This window comes from Muntiacus reevesi, chromosome 9 (genome assembly GCF_963930625.1).
Source record: "Muntiacus reevesi chromosome 9, mMunRee1.1, whole genome shotgun sequence".
Classification (NCBI taxonomy): domain Eukaryota; kingdom Metazoa; phylum Chordata; class Mammalia; order Artiodactyla; family Cervidae; genus Muntiacus; species Muntiacus reevesi.
Window position 1 is genome coordinate 43,965,184 of NC_089257.1, and position 21,170 is coordinate 43,986,353.

General features: G+C 41.6%; 1 protein-coding gene across 1 annotated transcript; it reads right to left on the reverse strand.

The window, feature by feature from the left end:
• Positions 1-6,006: 6,006 nt before the first annotated feature.
• Positions 6,007-6,948, reverse strand: LOC136174918 (olfactory receptor 56A4). Its single transcript, XM_065945185.1, has one exon. The coding sequence runs from the start codon at positions 6,946-6,948 to the stop codon at positions 6,007-6,009; it is 942 nt and encodes a 313-aa protein (XP_065801257.1).
• Positions 6,949-21,170: the final 14,222 nt, after the last annotated feature.

The following is a 21,170-nucleotide window of genomic DNA, read 5'->3' on the forward strand; positions in this document are numbered from 1 at the left end:
AAAATATAAACTCATTTATTCTATTAAAATTCTACAAATAGAATGACAGTAAAATGACCATATTTCTGCTTTAGCTTGAATAATTCCCATTTATACCCCTTCTCACTGTTAACAGTTTCCCAACTTCTGAATCTCAAATCTGAATTTATAGCTGAAGCTCTTAGCCACTAAAATTTCTGCCTCTATTTACAAAAACACTTACGTAGGCCTTGATGCTGGATCAGCATAGGCCCCACATGAATGCCTATTCTTGTCCTTTCAGCAAGAGAGGACAACACAGGCAAAGCAGAAACCAGGCCTATGTGCCTCACCAGAAAATAACAGACTTTAGAATCATGACTATCATTTTACAGAAAATAGCACCTTAAAGAGTTCTAAAAAGAAAAATTTTGCAATAAGAATGTATGGAAAAGTCTCCTAATGCAAGCAGTTGAGAGAAGAAAAAGAAATTTGAGGCATCAATGTATGTGCATGCTAAGTACTTTCAGTTGTGTTTGACTCTTCGCAACCCCATGACTGTTTCCAGTCTCCTCTGTCCAAGGGATTCTCTAGGCAAGGATACTGGAGTGGGTTGCCATGCCCACCTCCAGGGGATTTCCACAACCCAAGGATGGAACCCAGATCTTCTGTGACTCCTGCATTGCAGGTGGATTCTTCACTGCTGAGCCACCAGGGAAACCCCTTAGAGTCAACAGTTTGGGTTTAAAGGTACTATTATAGGAGTGAGCGATAGCAGCACCTGCTGTATTTATCTGGCCACTCATGGATTCCCCATCATTCACAAACACAGATAAACAGATTCCCATGTGTTCCTGGTCTGGTACACTATAACCAGTTATGAATAAATCTAAGATACTTATGAGATCACCTTATAAATGGTTGTCATACTAAAACTTAGAACATTGGTTGATGGGCCCCAGTGACATTTTGTTGTTGTTTTGTTTGTTTGTTTGGCTGTACCACACAGCACGCAGGTGTCCAGGGATGTAATTATGTAATTCTCTGTCCAGGGATGCAAGCTGCACCCCCTACAGTAAGCAGAGAGTCTTAACCATTGAACGGCCAGGGAAGTCCCTATTTTTAATACTCAGGAATCCCAAACTCAGCCAACTTTTATCAACAATGACAGTGGTCCTAATGAGTTTTGGACTCGCCTAGAATCAACTTTCTTCTCCTTTCTGAGAAAGTAGAAGCCTGTTCCTCCAAACTAAGAAGTGTGAATATCTGAAGGCAAATTTCAAAGTTGGAAGAAACAAATTTACTCTTCTGTTTTGCCTCATATGTTATCACTTTCCAGACCACCTATAACAGTACTTCTAATAGAAATACAATGTGGGCCACATGCATAATTTTAAATTTCTAGTAGCCAGCTTGAAAAATTTAAAGGAAACATGTGAATTTAATTTTAATAATATGCTATTTTACTCAAAATATCCAAAATATTATTGCTTTAAAATGTAATCAACATAAAAAACTGTTAAAGAACTGTTTTACATTCTTTGTTTTTTGTATGAAATCTTTAAAATTAAGTATCCATTTTACACTCACAGCACATCTCAAGTCTGACTGAGCACTGGCTACCGGATTGGACATCAATGTCTAGAGTTTGGGGAAAACTGAATGCTTCTCTCTCTCTTTTTTTTTTTTTTTTTTTTTTTTTTTTTGCTTGAACTATGTGTTTGTTCTTGGTGTTGGTCACATGGCATTTATAGTTGCTGGATTATATATGGGAACTCCTTTCATTTGGTTCTATTTCTGGGTCAGCTCAAAATTACAGTTTTTGTTTTCTTTTTCAGTATACCCGATTAAGTTTCCTTTAGAGATTTCCTAGCAAAGTGATCCTTCAGCTTCATGATGGGAATACTTCCTTTAGGACAGAGATAATCCACACCTCCAGACCTCCCACCTTAGATAAAACAGACATATCAGAGACTAGAGCTTCCCAGCAACCCTAACCTCCCTGACTCAGACTAGATATCCACTTCTTCCCATCCTCCCTAAACCAGTGACGTTATTTCATTTTTTTAGAATCAATGTCACTACTCAGTAAAGAATGCCAAAATGTCTAGATATCTCAAAATCTGGTCCTAGGAACATCATTCTTTCACATAAAATATATTTGGAAGCTGCAACTAGGTTTTGTTAACAAAGCATGGCAAAAGAGCTGAAGTTCAAAAGGTAGAACTGGAACTTTAAAACAGCTATAACTTCAGACATAAATCCAGATAAAAACTCTTTATTGTGTTCATCAGACCATACGAACTTACCTGTGGCCAGATTCCAATTACCTTAAGGAAATAAATAGATTTCTATAAACTCATCTGCTTTGTTTCCAGCTGGTTATTGTGTTCTTTTCCCTGGATCAGTGAACTTAAAATATTGACTCTGCACACAGTGTCAAGTCCTCTGGAGAGCATGAAGCTTCGAGCAATAGAAAAGCTCTTCTGTCCTAGCTAAATAAGTAGGGAAAAGCACTGGGAGACACAGCAGGATGAAACAGGAAGGCAAGGCAGGGGTAATCAAGGTAGCTGAGATTACTGGTACTTTTTCTTCTGGTGCTTCTAGAGCAATCTTCAGGAACAGGGGTTGAATTACAGTTGAAAATATAAACTCTTCCTCTCGAGTTGCCACAGGAGATAATGAACGTATAAATTTAGTTCAAGAACATTTACTCAGATATCTCAGCTTTCCTAAATGGATAATACACAGCTTACACTAGAAACACTTTGCTTCCATTTGAAAGCTGTGATGCACCACATTTTGGGAAAGTGGTAGACTGATTATGCAGAACCAGACCTGCTTTAGTTCTGCTAGAAGAATTTCTTCTCTCTGTTTATATTGAATACTTGAAGTTCTACATGCCTCGTCATTCCCATCTTAATGATTTTCCCAGCTACAAAGCAGACCTACCAGCTTGAGGAGACTGAACTGTGAGCTGCTGTTATTTATGACTGTTTGCTGCACCTTCTGGTCCAGCTCTCCAGAGGGTCCAAGAGTCTATTTTTATCTCCATGAACTCTATTCTGTCCCTTCTTTCCCACAGCCCACAGTGGGGCTAAGACTATTTTAAACATCTCAACCTAGAGCATAGGCCCATTTCTTGTGAAGGGAAGGAGAGGAGGAGAAAAAGAAAGTGGTAAAGGAGAAATGGAGTAAAAGGAGGGGGAGAACATGGAGTGGAGTAAACACAAAAAACAAAATTCAGTGTGGGAGTAGTGACGAATAGGTAGAGAGTTGAGCCAGGAAGACTTGTGGGGAAACTGGGGCAGTCTACATAAGGAGTATAAATGAAAAATAAATTTTCAAAAAAAAAAGAAAAATAAATTTTCAAGACTGAGGACAGAGAGAAATTTATTTCAGATATTAAGTGTACTCTTAGAAAAGTTACATTTAGATGAGGATTTAACTTTGTTGTCATTGTTCAGTCACTAAGTCGTGTCTAACCCTTTGTGTCCCTATGGACTGCAGCACACCAGGCTTCCCTATCTTTCACTGTCTCCCAGAGTTTGCTCAAACTCATGTCCATTGAGTTGGAATATTATCCATTAAAGAGGGTCCTTTCCTTATGGTGAGTGCCTGCAAAATGGGCATGAAGTGTAATGTGCTATATATGTATTACTTTCCCTTATTACTTACTGCGCAGTGGCTTAAATGGAAGTAGGAAAGGACAAAGGAAGTATTTAGTATTAATGATAGGACAATAAGGGCATTAAAATCTGACTCACTCACTGGGTGACTATAAGCTTCATCTGAATACACACAGAAACAAAAGGGAAATGCCTTAGAAAGCTTCTGGGGTACCAGCAAGAGGAGTGAGGGAGCTGGAGAGGATGCTGAGACACAATCTGTCTTTCCCACTTTACCTGAACTTCAGGACTATGCTTGCAACTGTGTATTTCAGATGACGGGGGATAGCTGGACAAGATACTACGTCTCATACTTTGAACCTAACTCTACGTCTTCTGAAGGGAACCTTGGGTTGGATATCAGCTTCATCCCATCTGACAAAGCTAGTACTAACCATAAGTAAAGCTTGGGGGTAGAGATAACCCTTCTACACTTTATTCTTCCAACTTTGCCCCTCCTTCTGAACAGAAACGAGGATCCCAGGGGCTTCTGCTACTACCTAGTTAATGTATTGTCAGCATGCCAGAACCAAAAATCCTCACTTAGGAAGAGTCTAAACTAGGGAGGATAATCAACCAAAGAAAGGAGAAATCATGACAGACAGGATGGAGGCAGACAAAAGTGATAAAAACAATGAATGATACCGTCACTCTTTTCTACTGAGAACATTTCAGAAGCAAAGAATAACATCTTAACAGCTTTTCTCAGAGGAAGTACCAAGTCATAGATGGTTCTGAGAGAAGTTACAGGAGCTCTTCTTCCCTAAGAAGGAAAATTAGACTAAATTAAGGACTCCATGGGATCTGAGGAAAACATGATATATAGCATTGTGGGCTCTATATGTCTCTGGTTATTTTACAAGTAAACTGATATTTATACTCTTTTGTACTGCTTTGGGCAGGGCTTGCAGAGCTACACTATGTAACCATAAGTCAGTAAGATAATTTACTAAGCTAGCTGCCTTGGTCTGATGAAAGCAGATTGCTTTTTCATGATTGGTGCATCAGAGCCTGTTTTGTTCCCTTCACTATACCAGATGGGAAAATGGAGAGAACTGGGGAACCAAGTAACACTAGAAGCCAGAGAGTTTCAAAAGGTGTGAGTCCTGGAGTGGTACCATAGCCACTTATCACCAGAGACTGTCTCTTGGAGTTCAAGAAGGCATGCTTGTAGGAAGCCTCATGGCGTATTCAGGCTGAAATGGATATGAATATAGTATGCTCAATCCATAGTTTTAAGTGGCATTTAATGTTTTGGGACCCAGTGGTTTGAACTTTCATGTAAGTAAAATTTTCTCAAGAGAAAATCTAGTGGTAGAAATGACTGTAGGGACAGAGGAGCAATAAAATGGCATGGATATCTTCTACCCCAAGGTAAATGGCATATATGATAATGATTTTCCTCTTATTCAGAGTGCAGCAGGAAACAGTGTGCTTAGGAAAATGGTAATAACTAACCACTCATTTAATGTCTAGATAATTTAATGTGTGTACATGCAAAGTGGGCTTCCCTGATGGCTCAGTGGTAAAGAATCCACCTGCAATGCAGGAGACACAGCTTCTATCCTTGCATTGGGAAGATCTCCTGGAGAAGGAAATGGCAACCCACTCCAGTATTCTTGCCTGGAAAATCCCATGGACAGAGGAGTTTGGCAGGTTACAGTTCACAGGGTTTCAAAGAGTCAGATTTGACTTAGTGACTAAATGATGACAATAACACACAAAATACTGAACAAAATGTTCATACTTACTCATTCTGCAAAATGATGGTAAAAAAAAAAAAAAATGGGAAGTTACACAAATGGAAAAGTTTATCAGGTCTGAAATGATCTGGGGAGCCGGAAGATGTCACCTCTGCCAGAGGTGCCAGAGAAGAATGTCAGGGACGCTCAGGGCAAAACACTTGACCCTGAGAACCAGAGTAATTAATGTCTATAGTCCAGCCCAATCAACTCTTCACAATGCAGAAGTCATGTAGGGCTCTATCAGGCTGAAAGTGGAGAAAGGGAAGGCTTCTACATCCTTTGTAAATCAGGGGACAGGCAGATCTTTTTAAAGTTATCATATACATTCTGTGTCTTTAGTGGTCAAAAATTCCTAATGTAATCTTACGCCATTGACTAAGGCTTGCCGTGCCTCTCATTTAAGGATTCTGCCAAGAAAAATTCCCCAAAATATCTAACAAAGAAAGGATTCCTTTGAAGCAACAGGAAACAAAGATTCATAGAGGAATGTTTTCATTCTTATCTAAGATATTAAGGCAAAGAAAAATCAGAACTCATTTCAGGATTAAACAGTGAAATTCCCTTTCCAGTATAGAAATAATTCCTGACTTTTTTTTTTAACAATTCCAGGAGTTGGATCTGATTCTTTTTACCTCTTACAACCTCCTGAGCAGTTTCTGGATTCCCTGCTTGATCTCCTTGGTTCTCACACCATAAACAACGGGGTTCAGAGCTGGGGGGATGAGGTGGTGCAGGATGTTCAGCAGGATGGGGACATCTGGGGGAATCCTCTTCCTGGCCAGGTTAGTGATGACCAGGACCAGCAGGACTGTGCTGAAGAAGAGGATGAGGATGAAATGGGAACCACAGGTGCTCAGGGCTTTGGTGGCAGCTCCCTCAGCCTTAATCCTTAGCACAGCTTTCAGGATAAAAGAGTAGGAGAGAATGACAAGGATGAGGTCAGAGCCCAGTAGGGTCCAGCCTGCCACAAACTGGTAGAGTCGATTGAAGGTGATGTCATCACAGGAGAGTTTGGACACAGAGAGGTTAGTGCAGATGCAGTTCTTGATGATGTTCTCCGCACAGTATCTGAGTCTGGCAGAAAGAATTGGAACAGGGAGAAAAAAGAGGCCATTCCGGGCCACAATGAAGAAGGCAGCCCTAGCTACAAATTGATCAGTGATGATGGAGGGATATCGTAGTGGGTGGCAGACGGCCACATAGCGGTCATAGGCCATGACCATGAATGTGCAGGACTCCATGGCAAGGAAGCAATTCATGATGAACATCTGGAGGAAGCAGGCAGAGAAGCTGATGGACCTGAGGTCAAACCAGAAGATGGCCAGGACCTTGGGGATGACAGTGAGGCAGAGCACCATGTCCAGCAGGGAGAGCAGGCTGATCAGGTAGTACATGGACTCGTGCAGAGAGGCCTCCAGCCGGATGGTGATCAGGAGGGTGGCGTTGGCCCCCATAGCCAGGAGGAAGAGGAGACTGAGGGGCAGGGACAGCCAGTGCTGCCAACTCTGGTAGTTAGGGAAGCAGATGAGGAGGAACTCGGAGACTGGGGAAGTAGAGTAGTTGCTGTGTGATATCATGTAATGTTTCCTGATCACACTGAAAATTCACAGTCCTTAAAATATAGGACAGAATATATTACCACAGGAAGTATGCGTTCTAGATATGCTCTTAACCTATTCCAATGAAGTTTTCAAACTATCATCAATCATTGCTGACATTTAGCTGAACAAACTGTATGCTATATTATTCTGAATGTTTATATTCATTAACTCATATCATCCTTTTAAAAACACTTAAATGTAATTAATATTATTATTCTAACTTCTCATATAATGAAAGTGTACAGATAAAGGGGAGCAAGATAGTCTGATCAGAATTAAAGAGTTAGTATGTGAAGCCAGAACTGACAACCAAGGAATCTGCTCTAGAGCTCTTTCCCAATATTTAGCCTCAACAAGCACAGTTTAATTAAGGCTTTCCTTCTCTCGAAGCTTAGAAGGGACAACTATACAGAGGGCTCTGTTCAGCTGACCGCATGGAAGTCTTAGAAAAGCCCAGCCATTTCCTTACAATTGGATGGGGACTGACTTCAGGATTCTTTATTTTCATAAAAGATTAGAGGGAAGTATTCCTTGACCCCACCCAAGGAGAATATGTTCTTCCAAACTCAAAGAGGATTTAACTTCAAGGCATAATGTTTACCATTCTCTTACTGGATTATTTGCTGCTATTTCTCTTTGTGAAATTTGAAGAGTGCTTTCTTTGGCTCGATTCCTTTAGAAAAGACTGTGAATTTCCTATTCTAGTGACAGAGACAGTCAGTATTGAGGGATACCAGGAGGTTACCAAATGTAAAATAAAAAACCAGTTAGTGAGCGAGTTTTAGACATATGAACTTCAATAGGAATTCATAAACCTGGTTAGCAAAATTATCTGTGATTTCTTATGGCCGGACCCAATGATCCCAGCATTTGGAATCTGTTCTGTAAACTCATCTGCTTTGATTCCATTTGTTTCTTGGATTGGGTACTGTCTTATCCCCTCACTGCTAAACAGAGATTAGGGTGAACCAAGTACTAAGAAGGGTAACAACAATGGATGCAACAGCCAAAGAACAGGAAAGAGCCAGAGAATCATGGCAGGATGAAGGCGGGAGCCCAGGCGGTATATAATCAATAGATCTGAGGTTCTTAATGATGTGTACTATCTGTGTGTGTACTATCCGACAAGTCTCCTGTAGGAGGGTGAAGTGTGTGCAAGGAGGTATCAGACTCTTGCTGTCAGAGAAGAATTGGAAAAAGGACTTTCACTTTGAATGTCTCAGACTTCCCAAATGCAGATTTTTATCAAGATAACCCATATACACACACACAATTTCTACCCATTGTAGGGTTTTTAAGACAAACCAAGGGTTCTGGGATTAAAACAGCAATAGGGAAAATTATGTATCAACTCTGTCTTATATTCCCATTTGTGATTAAGAAAATTACCCTATGCAAATCAGAGAAACAAGAAGAATAGTAAACATATCCACCTTTTCTGAAAAGGCTTCTCCTTTCCAATAACCTCAAGTTCTGAATCCTCAGAGTGGCTTGATCTATTTGAACAAATGAGAAAAGAGTCAGTGCCTTCTCAGTACTCGGTCTTATTGTAAAGCATGCAAATGTATAACATGGATTACAGAAAAACAGTTATCTTCTGAGAGCTTAATTAATAGAGGAAAAGTAATGTATCAATACTTACAATACAGTATAGCTGTGGCTCTAGTAAGATGATCTTACAAACAAACAACTGGAAAGAGACCAAAGTACAGGGGAATGAAGCAATGTGTTATGCTTGAAAAGTGGACCTTAGATGCAAATGAATTCCAATTCTGGCTTTTATGCTCATTGTACCACCCTGACAGATACTTAAACTCTTTGGTACCTAGTTTTCTCATTTATAAAATAGATAAATGATATTTAGCTTCAGTGTTGTTGTGGGGACAGAAAGGATCATTTCCTAAGATTCTTTTAGCCCAGGGATATGACAAGCTAAGAGCCACAGAATAGGAAACAAAAAGGGATAACATTCACCTGGGGAGAGGAGAGGGTCACTCATACAGGTAATGGCAAGAGAACAAAGGTCTGCATAGGTGGATGCTCAGTAATAAATAATGATGGGGTTTTATGGGCTGGTAGATCCTAATTTCTTTAGGGAGAGGAGATAGGAGAGGAGTGTCAGGAAACAAAGTTTACAGGTATGAAGGAGCATACTCAGCCATTCATGGCCCACCTAGCAGTAGGCAGTCAGGTACATCCTAAGGAATTAACAGAGAATTTGACAGGGAATTACCATGCTAAAGATGGGACAAAGAAGACTTGCACACAAGTCTTAGAGAGTCCTGAATAGTTCAAAGGAAAAGTGAGTAAGATTTGAACACAGGTATGTAGGTGGATAAGAAAGGATGTATTAGAGGGGTGAAGAGGACTCTTGAATTTGGTGTAAGAAAAGATGAGATTCAGGGAGACTGGAGTTAAGAACATCACCAAAAGTCACAGGAAATAAATGACCCTTTAAGTGACACAGGAAAGAAATGTCCCTTTCAGACCTCCAATAACACTGATATATTATAGCAATATACTTTCAGCTCCATCTTCAGTTCAGTTCAGTTCAGTTCAGTCGCTCAGTCGTGTCTGACTCTTTGCGACCCCATGAATCACAGCACTCCAGGCCTCCTTGTCCATCACCAACTCCTGGAGTTTACTCAAACTCATGTCCATCGAGTCGGTGATCTCATCCAACCATTTCATCCTCTGTCGTCCCCTTCTCCTCCTGCCCCCAATCCCTCCCAGCATCAGGGTCTTTTCTGATGAGTCAACTCTTCACATCAGGTGGCCAAAGTACTGGAGTTTCAGCTTCAGCATCAGTTCTTCCAATGAACACAAAGGACTGATCTCCTTCACAACGGACTGCTTGGATCTCCTTGCAGTCCAAGGGACTCTCAAGAGTCTTCTCCAAAACCACAGTTCAAAAGCATCAATTCTTCGGTGCTCAGCTTTCTTCACAGTCCAACTCTCACATCCATACATAACAACTGGGAAAACCACAGCCTTGACCAGACGGACCTTTGTTGACAATATAATGTCTCTGCTTTTTAATATGCTGTCTAGGTTGGTCATAACTTTACTTCCAAGGAGTAAGCATCTTTTAATTTCATGTCTTCAGTCACCATCTGTAGTGATTTTGGAGCCCCAAAAAATAAAGTCTGACACTGCTTCCACTGTCTCCCCATCTATTTCCCATGAGGTGATGGGACCAGATGCCATGATCTTAGTTTTCTGAATGTTGAGCTTTAAGCCAACTTTTTCATTCTCCTCTTTCACTTTCATCAAGATGCTTTTTAGTCCCTCTTCACTCTCTGCCATAAGGGTGATGTCATCTGCAGATCTGAGGTTATTGGTATTTCTCCCAGCAATCTTGATTCCAGCTTGTGCTTCTTTCAGCCCAGTGCTTCTCATGATGTAATCTGCATAGAAGTTAAATAAGCAAGGTGACAATATACAGCCTTGACGTACTCCTTTCCTATTTGGAACCAGTCTGTTGTCCCATGTCCAGTTCTAACGGTTGCTTCCTGACCTGCATACAGGTTTCTCAAGAGGCAAGTCAGGTGGTCTGGTATTCTCATCTCTTTCAGAATTTTCCACAGTTTATTGTGATCCACAGAGTCGAAGGCTTTGGCATAGTCAATAAAGCAGAAATAGATGTTTTTCTGGAACTCTTGCTTTTTCAATGATCCAGCAGATATTGGCAATTTGGTCTCTGGTTCCTCTGCCTTTTCTAAAACCAGCTTGAACATCTGGAAGTTCACGGTTCACATATTGCTGAAGCCTGGCTTGGAGAATTTTGAGCATTTCTTTTCTAGTGTGTGAGATGAGTGCAATTGTGTGGCAGTTTGAGCATTCTTTGGGATTGCCTTTCTTTGGGATTGGAATGAAAACTGACCTTTTCCTTATAGTCTCTTTTATATTCCGTAATAGCCGGAACCTTTTTTTTTCTCTAAATATGTATTTTCCTCATTGAAAGTAAGGCCTCTTATTCTAAGAAGTGAGGACTTGTTGGCCATCTGGGGCATAGATTTGATCACCAGTACTCCAATTTCATTAGTTTTTACTCACAGGCTAATATCTACAAAGGAGTGGCTGCTGTGATTCTTTGTTCCAGGTGCTAGCAAAGAAAACATGTTCTCTGACCATGATATACTAAATCTGGAAAGGTCAGATAAGTCTTAAATAACCAAAAATATAACAGAATATCCAAGCCCAGAAATGGCTGCCTAGAAAAAGGAGTGGTCATCTTGGCTCACAGATGGATTTAGACTAGGTCGGAAAGAGAGATCCTGACCCAGCCAGGCACACAGCCTTGGTCTCCCAGCCATGATATGGGTGAAGGACTTTGAGCCTAGAGTTGTTTGAAGCCCATAAACCTTGTATGGCCACAGGATCTAAGTATCTTCACAGGATCTACATCTGCACTAGGCCCTATTGAAAGCATCCCATCTCCTTTTTATTCCTGGACTCACCTCCTTTCCTCATTGCCTCCTTCCTCACAATTTTCCTGGCCCCAGCTTGGGACTTACCACCTCCAGAAGTTTGCACTGCTGATGCTTCTGGTTCTTGGGGAAAGTATCTGAACTGGCCCTTACAAAGGCTCTAGAGGCTGATTTTATGGGCTCTGGCTTCACTGTGCCCCTTCCATCCCCATTGCTCACAGGGGTTGGTGCCCTTATTAGACACCTGTACCCCAAGGCCCTGTGGCCTATTTCCCAGTAGAGTATATTAATTCAGCACTGTGAACAGAGTGAGAGAGAGATCAAAAGCTCTTGGGGAGTCTGAATAAAGAAAAAGAAACCCCAAGAAAAGAAGTGTAAGAAAACTGAGGGATGAGAACCTTCTCAGAAAAAAATTTCTATAGTCGCACCTGTGGAGAAAGGACAGAATAAATTACCCTCAGCAACTGTAAGTCTGTGTAGGGAGGTGACAGAGGAACATCCCCAATGATCAAAAGAACAGGGATCTCAGAGGAGCATGGACCACAAGCAACTGTGGGGGTCAAGAAGCACTTTCCATGTGTCCCATCTCATACGATGGAAGGATCAGTGGTTTGGATCCAAACAAATACCTGGGAGGAACCCTCTTTACAAGTGGACTCATGTCCAAGATTTTACCTGCATGACTATTCTTTGTCTGAACTGTCACTGTGGTTGTAGGAAATGCTAATGTTAACAATACACATCTTATACAGAACAACATTTAGCATTGCTTTCTTAGGAAAACAAGAGGAATTGCCACCAGTACAACCACGATTCTGAATTGAAAATCAAATCTAAAAATAGCCTCTCCTGTGAAGGTCTTCAAATGCTTCTTAAGATAGGGACTCTTAGGCTAAGTGTAGGATCTTTGGGACTTTGTGCACAGCAATCACAGAGAGAGGAGTGCAGGTGGAGTCTGGTTCTAAGTCTCACACTCTCCTACACACAACTGCTGGAGAAGGAGATATCAGGGCAGAAAAAAGGGGGGGGGGGCAGAGAAAAAGAGGAGAGGAAGATGGAAAAAAAAGGGAAGGGAGAGAAGAAAAGAGGAAGACAGGAGATTAGTAAGGAAACATAACAAAGCTATTGAATGATTGTAGTTAATGTTTTTATGTATACAATCGAATTTACAAAATCACAGTTAAAAAATTGATTTTGTCCATGCTTGTGAGAAAATGAAACTAATATATGGCAGATTTAAATTATCTACCTAATTCATATAGCTAACCATAACCTAGGCAGGATAAGAAAGGTGACTTCCAAATATTAAAATTCAAGTCTCTTTAGAAAAAAGTGAGTGTCAGGAGGTTCTTTCTCAAGAGTATACTGCACATTGATCATTCCATCACTCAGTGAAGAGCAGGAAGAATGAGGCATGGTGATCACTATATTGCGTTTATTATTTGGTAAAGTACGCAATCCATTTGGCTGAGGTAAAAAGACTGGTGCAAAAGAAAATCAAAGTTTATGATTCTAAGCAAGGCAGAATTTACGTCACGGCAGGAAAAAGAAATGAAAACTTATAGTCTCAAAAATATCTTCTAGCTGATACTAGTTATCTGGATAATATAGTACAGAGCTCTTCAGACTTCTCTCAAGTAATCAATGTACCTAGGAAGTCAGGGAGCCTGCGCCCACCTCACCCATGAGGAAACAAGATGCATGGACCCATAAATATCCCTCTTTTGGCTCAGTCTACAGACAAATCAATACTTACTTTTACAGGAGTGGTCATAGGTCTTTGGAAACTCTCAGCCTATTTTTCAAACAGGACACAGTTCTTAATTCTATTATAAACATCCAAGTAAATGCAACAAATTCGGTAACTTTGTTGAGGAAATCCATCAAGGTCTGTCTTTCCTAAATATAAACACCTCTAGTTTCCCTTCCCAATTAGGTCTCAACAAAAGTGTCTCCTGACAGACAACAAACTACATGAACTCAAAGACTGAGCAGAAAATTGTCATTTGTTTTAATTAAATGTTGAACTCCTGAGGTCACCATGGCAGAGTGACAAGGCAGGTCTCAGGAGAACATTTAGATGGTCCTGAGCTGGGGGCTGGGTCTGGAGAGGGATTCAGATCTCTGCACCACATCCATTGGACTTCTACCCCTGGCATGCAGTTTACCTATGCTCCACCCAGTGCCTTCTCTTCCTTCCTACTGCAGGTGATGGAGATGACAGAAAACCATGGAAGAGATCTAAATGTCCCTCTGCTTCTCTCTCTTATGTCTAAAATAAAACATGGAGAATTACTTAATAAATCATCTGGAAGATGCAAACAAGAGGTAGATCAGGTTTTAGGGTAGACAGTGTCTCAGAGAGACCAGAAGAGTCATAGTAATTTCCAGAGATTCTCCTACCACTTCTCACCTTTCTCACAACACAGTTGGATTTTTGCTTGACCATCAATGTATATAAATGATAGTTCAGTTCAGTTCAGTTCAGTTGCTTAGTCATGTCCAACTCTTTGCAACCCCATGGACTGCAGCACGCCAGGTTTCCCTGTCCCTCAACAATTCCCGAGCTTGCTCAAACTCATGTCCATTGAGTCAGTGATGCCATCCAACCATCTCATCCTCTGTCATTCCCTTCTCCTCCCACCTTCAATCTTTCCCAGCATCTGGGTCTTTTCAAAAGAGTCAATACTTCGCATCAGGGGGCCAAAATATTGGAGTTTCAGCTTCAAAATCAGTCCTTCCAATGAATATTCAAGAATGATTTCCTGTAGGATAGACTGGTTGGATCTCCTTGCAGTCCAAGGGGCTCTCAAGAGTCTTCTCCAACACCACAGTTCAAAAGCATCAATTCTTAACTGCACTCAGCTTTCTTTATAGTCCAACTCTCACATTCATACATGACTACTGGAAAAACCATAGCTTTGACTAGATGGACCTTTGTCAACAAAGTAATGTCTTTGCTTTTTAATATGCTGTCTAGGTTGGTCATAACTTTCCTTCCAAGGTGCAAGCCTCTTTCAATTTTGTGGCTGCAGTTACCATCTGCAGTGATTTTGGAGTTGCAAAAAATAAAGTCTGTCACTGTTTCCACTGTTTCCCCATCTATCTGCCAGGAAGTGATGGGACCAGATGCCATGATCTTAGTTTTCCGAATGTTGAGCTTTAAGCCAACTTTTTCACTCTCCTCTTTCACTTTCATCGAGGCTCTTTAGTTCTTCACTTTTTCTTTTGGCAGCTGCCACTGCCAAGTTATCCTGATGCTTTCGAACTCTGATGTTGGAGAAGACTCTTGAGAGTCCCTTGGACTGCAAGGAGCTCAAGCCAGTCAATGCTACAGGAAATCAGTCCTGAATATTCATTGGAAGGACTGATGCTGAAGCTGAAGCTCCAATACTATGGCCACCTGACGTGAAGAAATGACTCATTGGAAAAGCATCCTGATGCTGGGAAAGATTGAAGGGGGAAGGAGAAGGGGACAACAGAGGATGAGATGGTTGGATGACATCACCGTCTGTATGATCATGAGTTTGAGTAAGCTCCGGAAGTTGGTGAAAGGCAGGGAAGTGTGGCATGCTATGGTCCATGGGATTGCAAAAAGTCAGACATGACTGAGCCACTAAACTGAACTGAGTAGCAAAGATGCATAGAAACCACCACTGAGAAGAGACTAGATGATGTGAATAGCTGTCCTCTCAAGACTGATAGTCTTCAGTTCAGTTCAGTTCAGTCGCTCAGTCGTGTCTGACTCTTTGCGACCCCATGAATTGCAGCACACCAGGCCTCCCTGTCCATCATCAACTCCCGGAGTTTATTCAAACCCATGTCCATCAAGTCGGTGATGCCATCCAGTCATCTCATCCTCTGTTGTCCCCTTCTCCTCCTGCCCCCAATCCCTCTCAGCATCAGGGTCTTTTCCAATGAGTCAACTCTTCGCATAAAGTGGCCAAAGTACTGGAGTTTCAGCTTCAGCATCAGTCCTTCCAATGAACGCCCAGGACTAACCTCCTTTAGGATGGACTGGTTGGATCTCCTTGCAGTCCAAGGGACTCTCAAGAGTCTTCTCCAACACCATCGTTAAAAGGCATCAATTTTTCAGTGCTCAGTTTTCTTCAGTGTTCAACTCTCAGTCTTAGATAGACACAATTATGCAGAAAAGAAGTGTCATGGGGAAAAAGGAAATAAAGAAAAGAAAGAAAAATGTTACATTATGCCAAAGAAAATTCTTGTGTGTTTTGTGATGCTATTGGCTAAAAATGTCTGGGGTGTGTGTGTTTATATTTAATTGCTAAGTGATGTCTGACTCTTTGCAATCCCATAGACTTCAGTCTGCCAGGCTCTTCTGTCCATGGGATTTCCCAGGCATTCTTGGGAGTCAGTTGCTAATTCCTTCTCCAGGGGATCTTCCCAACTCAGGGGTCAAACCCACATCTCTGGAATTATGGGCTCCTATTCCTTGCAGGGAACCCCCAGAGATATTTTCCCAACCAGAGTCAATGCTGAGGCTGAATCAGTCCTTGTAGTTCTTATATGATTACACAATACCCCTCAGCCACAAACATCAAGAAACTTTGGGAGAACAAGGTTTATTGCTCACAAGTCCTATAGGGTAAAGAGCATACCTGAGCCACACAACAAGGTCAGGGATACAGAAGAGGGAGAGACAGAGAATGGACCTGAGGTTCTGCTTTTATTGGGGTCAAGAGTGAGGTTCCCAGGTTTTCACAGTTTCTCTCTTTATTGGTGAATTTAAAACAGAAGAGAGAGAATTAAAGTACAAGAAAAGAAAAGCAGGGACAATCAGCAGATCATTTATTTACAGGACCAGAGCTTTCTAAAATTTCACAGGCTGATATCCTGGTTCTTTACCTGGTCATGTCACTGGCGATATGTTTATTTGAGATGAATGTTTTTATTTTTTAATTAATTTTTATTGGAGTATACATAGGTGATTTACAATGCTATGTTGGTTTTTGCTGTGCAGCAAAGTGAATCAGTTATATATGTGTGTATATATATATATACATATATCCACTTTTTTTAAAGATGCTTTCCCAATATTGGTCATTACAGAGTATTGAGTAGATTTCCCTGTGCTATACAGTTCCTTTAAGTTATCTATTTTGCATATGCTGAGTTTAGTTGCTCAATCATGTCTGACTCTTTGCGACCCCATGGACTGTAGCCCACCAGGCTCCTTGTCCATGGGATTCTCCAGGGAAGAATACTGGAGTGGGTTGCCACGCCCTCCTCCAGGGGATCTTCCCAACCCAGGTCTCCCGCACTGCAGACAGATTCTTTACCATCTGACCACCAGAGAAGCCCATTTTACATATAGTACTGGGTATATGTCAGTCCTGATTTCAGATGTGCACAGCAGTGAATGTCAACTTATAGCAAGCAGTAGGGAGCAGTAGTTAGAAGCAAACTCTTAGTTTCCCAGACCAGGAGTCCTCATCACTGAACCACATGGGGCCAGCAGTTAGAGCCGGGGTCCCTAGTCTTTGCCTGCCTTGTCAAGAACAAATTCAGGAGAGGAGGCAGAAGGTAAAGAGTAAAGTGAAAAGTTTATTGAAAAGTACTTGCAGAAAGGGTCACAGGCAAGCTCAGAGAGAGAGTCGCGCCTTTGGGAAGTTTAAACCTTTTGTAAGTGGGCAGCTTTCTGGGTCTTTTCCTCTCTCAGGCCAACCACCTTGCTTTGTCCCTCGCCCCTGTTAATCTGTTTCAGGACCCTCCCCGGGGTGTGCATGCACACCATTACCTAGATAGGTCTCAAAGTGAAGGCTTCTGGGAAGAGCAAGATTCATTATGGGCTGGAATTATTCTCTGACTTTTGACTCCAGGGAGCCTTTCTGCACATGTATAGTGTCTCCCTTGTCCCAAAAGAGGAGGAAGGGAAGATCCCTCAATCCTTTACTCAGACAGTTTTCGCCTCTGTCCTTGCCTTGATTATTCCCTTGACATGCTAACAGGAGACAAAGACTGGCTATGTACCCTGTTTCTCTGTTACTTCCATTTTGAAGAGCAAATGGGAGGCTCACTCATTATAAATTTCTCAACTGGAGCCCACCTATCTGTTGCCTCAGGAAATGCAAAAGGAGGCTGGTTGATTGTAAATGGCCAAGTTGGAGCCCTTCCATCTCCTATCTCAATCCCAATCTCCTGATTTATCCCTGCCTCCACTTTCCCCCTTGGTAATCATATGGCTGTTCTATATTTAGTTTATAAAATAACCTCCATAATGTTCTCCATAAAGGCTATACCAATTTACATTCCTACCAACAGTAGAGAAGGGTTTCCTTTTCTCCACACCCTCTCAAGCATTGATTGTTTGTAAATTTTTGATAATGGCCATTCTGACCACTCCGAGGTAATATCTTATTTTAGTTTTATTTGAAGGAGATGAATATTTTTAAAGTGTATGCCTCAGCAATCAAAAGCCTAATGTCAGGCACTTACATTATAATCAAAAATGCTACCTGTCAGGTGCTTACACGGCAGTGTGATTCTAGCACCTGGAATTAACCTAGTACTAACATATCAGAGGGCTTCCCTGGGTAGCTCAGCTGGTTAAGTATCTGCCTGCAATGCAGGAGACCCCAGTTCAATTCCTGGGTTGGGAAGCTACCCCAGAGAAGTCATAGGCTACCCACTCCAGTATTCTTGGGCTTCCCTGGTGGTTCACTGGGTAAAGAACTTGCCCGCAGTGCAGGAGACCTGAGTTTCATCCTTGGGTTGGGAAGATCCCCTGGAGGAGGATGTGGCAACCCACTCCAGTATTCTTGCCTGGAGAATCCCCATGGACAGAGGAACCTGGCGGGCTACAGTCCATGGGGTCGCAAAGAGTCAGACACGACTTAGCAACCTAGCATATACATTTGCCAACATAGGCTTCCCAAGTGACTCAGTGGTAAAGAATCTGCCTGCAGTGCAGGAGATGCTGGTTCAATCCCTGGGTCAGGAAGATCTCCTGAAGAAGGAACGGGCTACCCACTCCCGTATTTTTGCCTGGGAAATCCTATGGACAGAGGAGCCTGGTGGGCTACAGTCCATGGAGTTGTAAAAGAGTCAGACAAGACTTAGTGACTAAAACGAGCAACATTTAGAAAACAACTGCCAGATATAAATGAACTTGGCTATTAGAGAAAGCTTTTAGTAAACAATTAAAATAATTGTTGACACTAATATCTTTTGAGCAGGGAACGGGCTACAAATACAATACCTCCAAAAGAAGTCACGTGCTCCAATGCCTGCTTCATTTAATGTCATTGGGGACAACCCCCCAAAAAAGAACAAGGGGAACATAGAAAACAATGGTCAGGAGATATTCTCCCAAAGAACATAACCGGTATCTAGTTAGGGATCTTCCCCAACTGTCAGGAGATTACAGTGTGATGTCTGCCCTCAAAGCATTCCAGCATTACCATTGACAAGTTCCTGTGAAATGTATCCCATGCTTCACTTTCAACTTAGAATCTTAATGGCTAGTACCCAGTTTCTGCTCCACCATTAAATATGTGATGGAAGAAGGAAGATGATGGTCTAAGAGGAACCACATCAGGACTGATGAAGATGACCACACACTCCTGGCGATCTTAGACTCTGCTGCATTCAGTGACTAAATGATAGTTTGGGTAGCCTCACTTGGAGAGAGTCAAGTATGTGTTACACATGAGAGTCTCTCATATCATTTCTCTTAGGAAATAAATATTTAGTCACCTGGCCTCCCCTCTAGACAGCTAGATTTATGTGAGGATTCTGGCCAACAGAATGGTAAAGAAAATGATGTAAATCTCTCCCAGATTGGTCCCTAAAATATCCCAAAAGATTCTGCACACTGTCTCCCTTCACTGTATGACATGTTCATGCTCAGTCATTCAGTCGTGTCCAACATTTGGTGACCCCATGGACTGTAGCCCACCAGGCTCCTCTGTCCACGGGGATTCTCCAGGCAAGGATACTAGAGTGGGTTGCCATTTCCTTCTCCAGGGGATCTTCCCAACCCAGGGATCGAACCCACAGCTCTTGTGTCTCCTGCTTTGGCAGGTGAATTCTTTATCACTGAGCCACCTGGTAAGCCTCACTGTGTGAAAGTCAGATGCAGAATGGTCTGTGAAAGTCTCTAAAGGCTTAGAATGCAGAATACCCAAATATGACAGAAGTATGGGTCCCTAGATGATGACATGAAGCAAAGCCCCCATGCACTGAAATCATGATGTGGATGAAAAGTAAACATAATGTGTTTAAGTTCCTGTAGTATCTTTATTGCAGTAACTAACTTTATGGGCATTTATTAATTCAACATATCATGGATTTTGATGTGCACTACCTTTGCTATCTATAATTAGGAGCATGAAAAAACTTCAGAAAACCCTACATCTATCTAATTAGAGTAGAAAAAATGTAGATCAATCCCTAGACAATATAGTAGGAAAAATAGACTTAGTAACGAATATGCCTAATTTCCCTCTCTTCACTCTTGTGCCTGTTAGTTGAATGACCATTAGTATTTTATCTTTTAACTCAGTTGTCTCTCCTGCAAATTTTCAAAAATGATAATTCATGGTATTTTGACCAAAATCTCTCTGAAAGAAGTTTACCTCTTGGTAACCATCTATGCTAATCACTACTGCACTAATCACACATGAAGCACTCAATAACTAATTTTTGGTTGTGTAGATGAATAAATGGGGGGAAAAAAGTTACTATTTCATATAGTCCTTAGCAAAATACACCTAATTTAGAATCTTATTAAATATTATGGTACAATATACCCTTATCAATGTTGTAGTGGAAAGGAAAAGAGAAGAATGAATTTTTTTCTTTCCCTTTCCTAAGAATGGAGAAGATAAACAGAACAATGAGTAGGCCTGAACATTCAAAGTTTTTTTTTTACTTTAACTCCTTCTAACTCTGCGTGTCTGTAACTAAGTTTGCTTTTCTGCTCCCCTGACTCTGAAAGAGCTACATTTTGCACCTAATATCTCTTCCCCTTGCTGTTGCTGTTCAATCACTAAGTCATGTCCAACTCTTTGTGACACTATGAACACCAGGCTTCCTTGTCCTACAGTCTCTCCCAGAGCTTCTTAACCCATGTCCATCGAATCAGTGATGCCATCCAACCATCTCTTCCTCTGTTGCCCCTTCTCCTCCCACCCTCAATCTTTCCCAGCATCAGAGTCTTTTCCAGTGAGTTGGCTCATCACATCAGGTGGCCAAATTATTGGAGCTTCAGCTCCAGCATCAGTCCCTCTGGTAAATATTCATGGTTGATTTCCTTTAGGATTGACAGGCTTGATCTCCTTGCTGTCCAAGGGACTCTCAAGAGCCTTCTCCAATACCACAATTTGAAAGCATCAGTTCTTCAGTGCTCAGCTTTCTTTATGGTTCAGCTCTCACATCTATACATGACTACTGGAAAAACCATAGCTTTGATTCTACAGACCTTTATCAGCAAAGTGAGGTCTCTGCTTTTTAGTACACTGTCTAGGTTTGTCATACTTTTTCTTCCAAGGAGCAAGCGTCCTTTAATTTCCCCTTGTAGTTCTTCTGTTGTGCATATCAGAAAGAAGACTGCCGAGCCACTGAACTGCCAGACTCGATAACTGGGTTACTGATGCCAGCCTATGACTATTTTTGAAACAATGTGAGAAGGAGACACGATCCTAACACCTTTGTTCCTCATCACTGACTCTTGACTGTGAGCCCTCATCTTATATAGGCCCCTAGACTTCTCATGCAGAGGAGGAACAGTTCCTGAGGTATGAGCCT

Coding starts and splice junctions, on each gene's coding strand:
- LOC136174918 (XM_065945185.1), bottom strand. CDS start 6,948: ATGATATCACACAGCAACTACTCTACTTCCCCAGTCTCCGAGTTCCTC.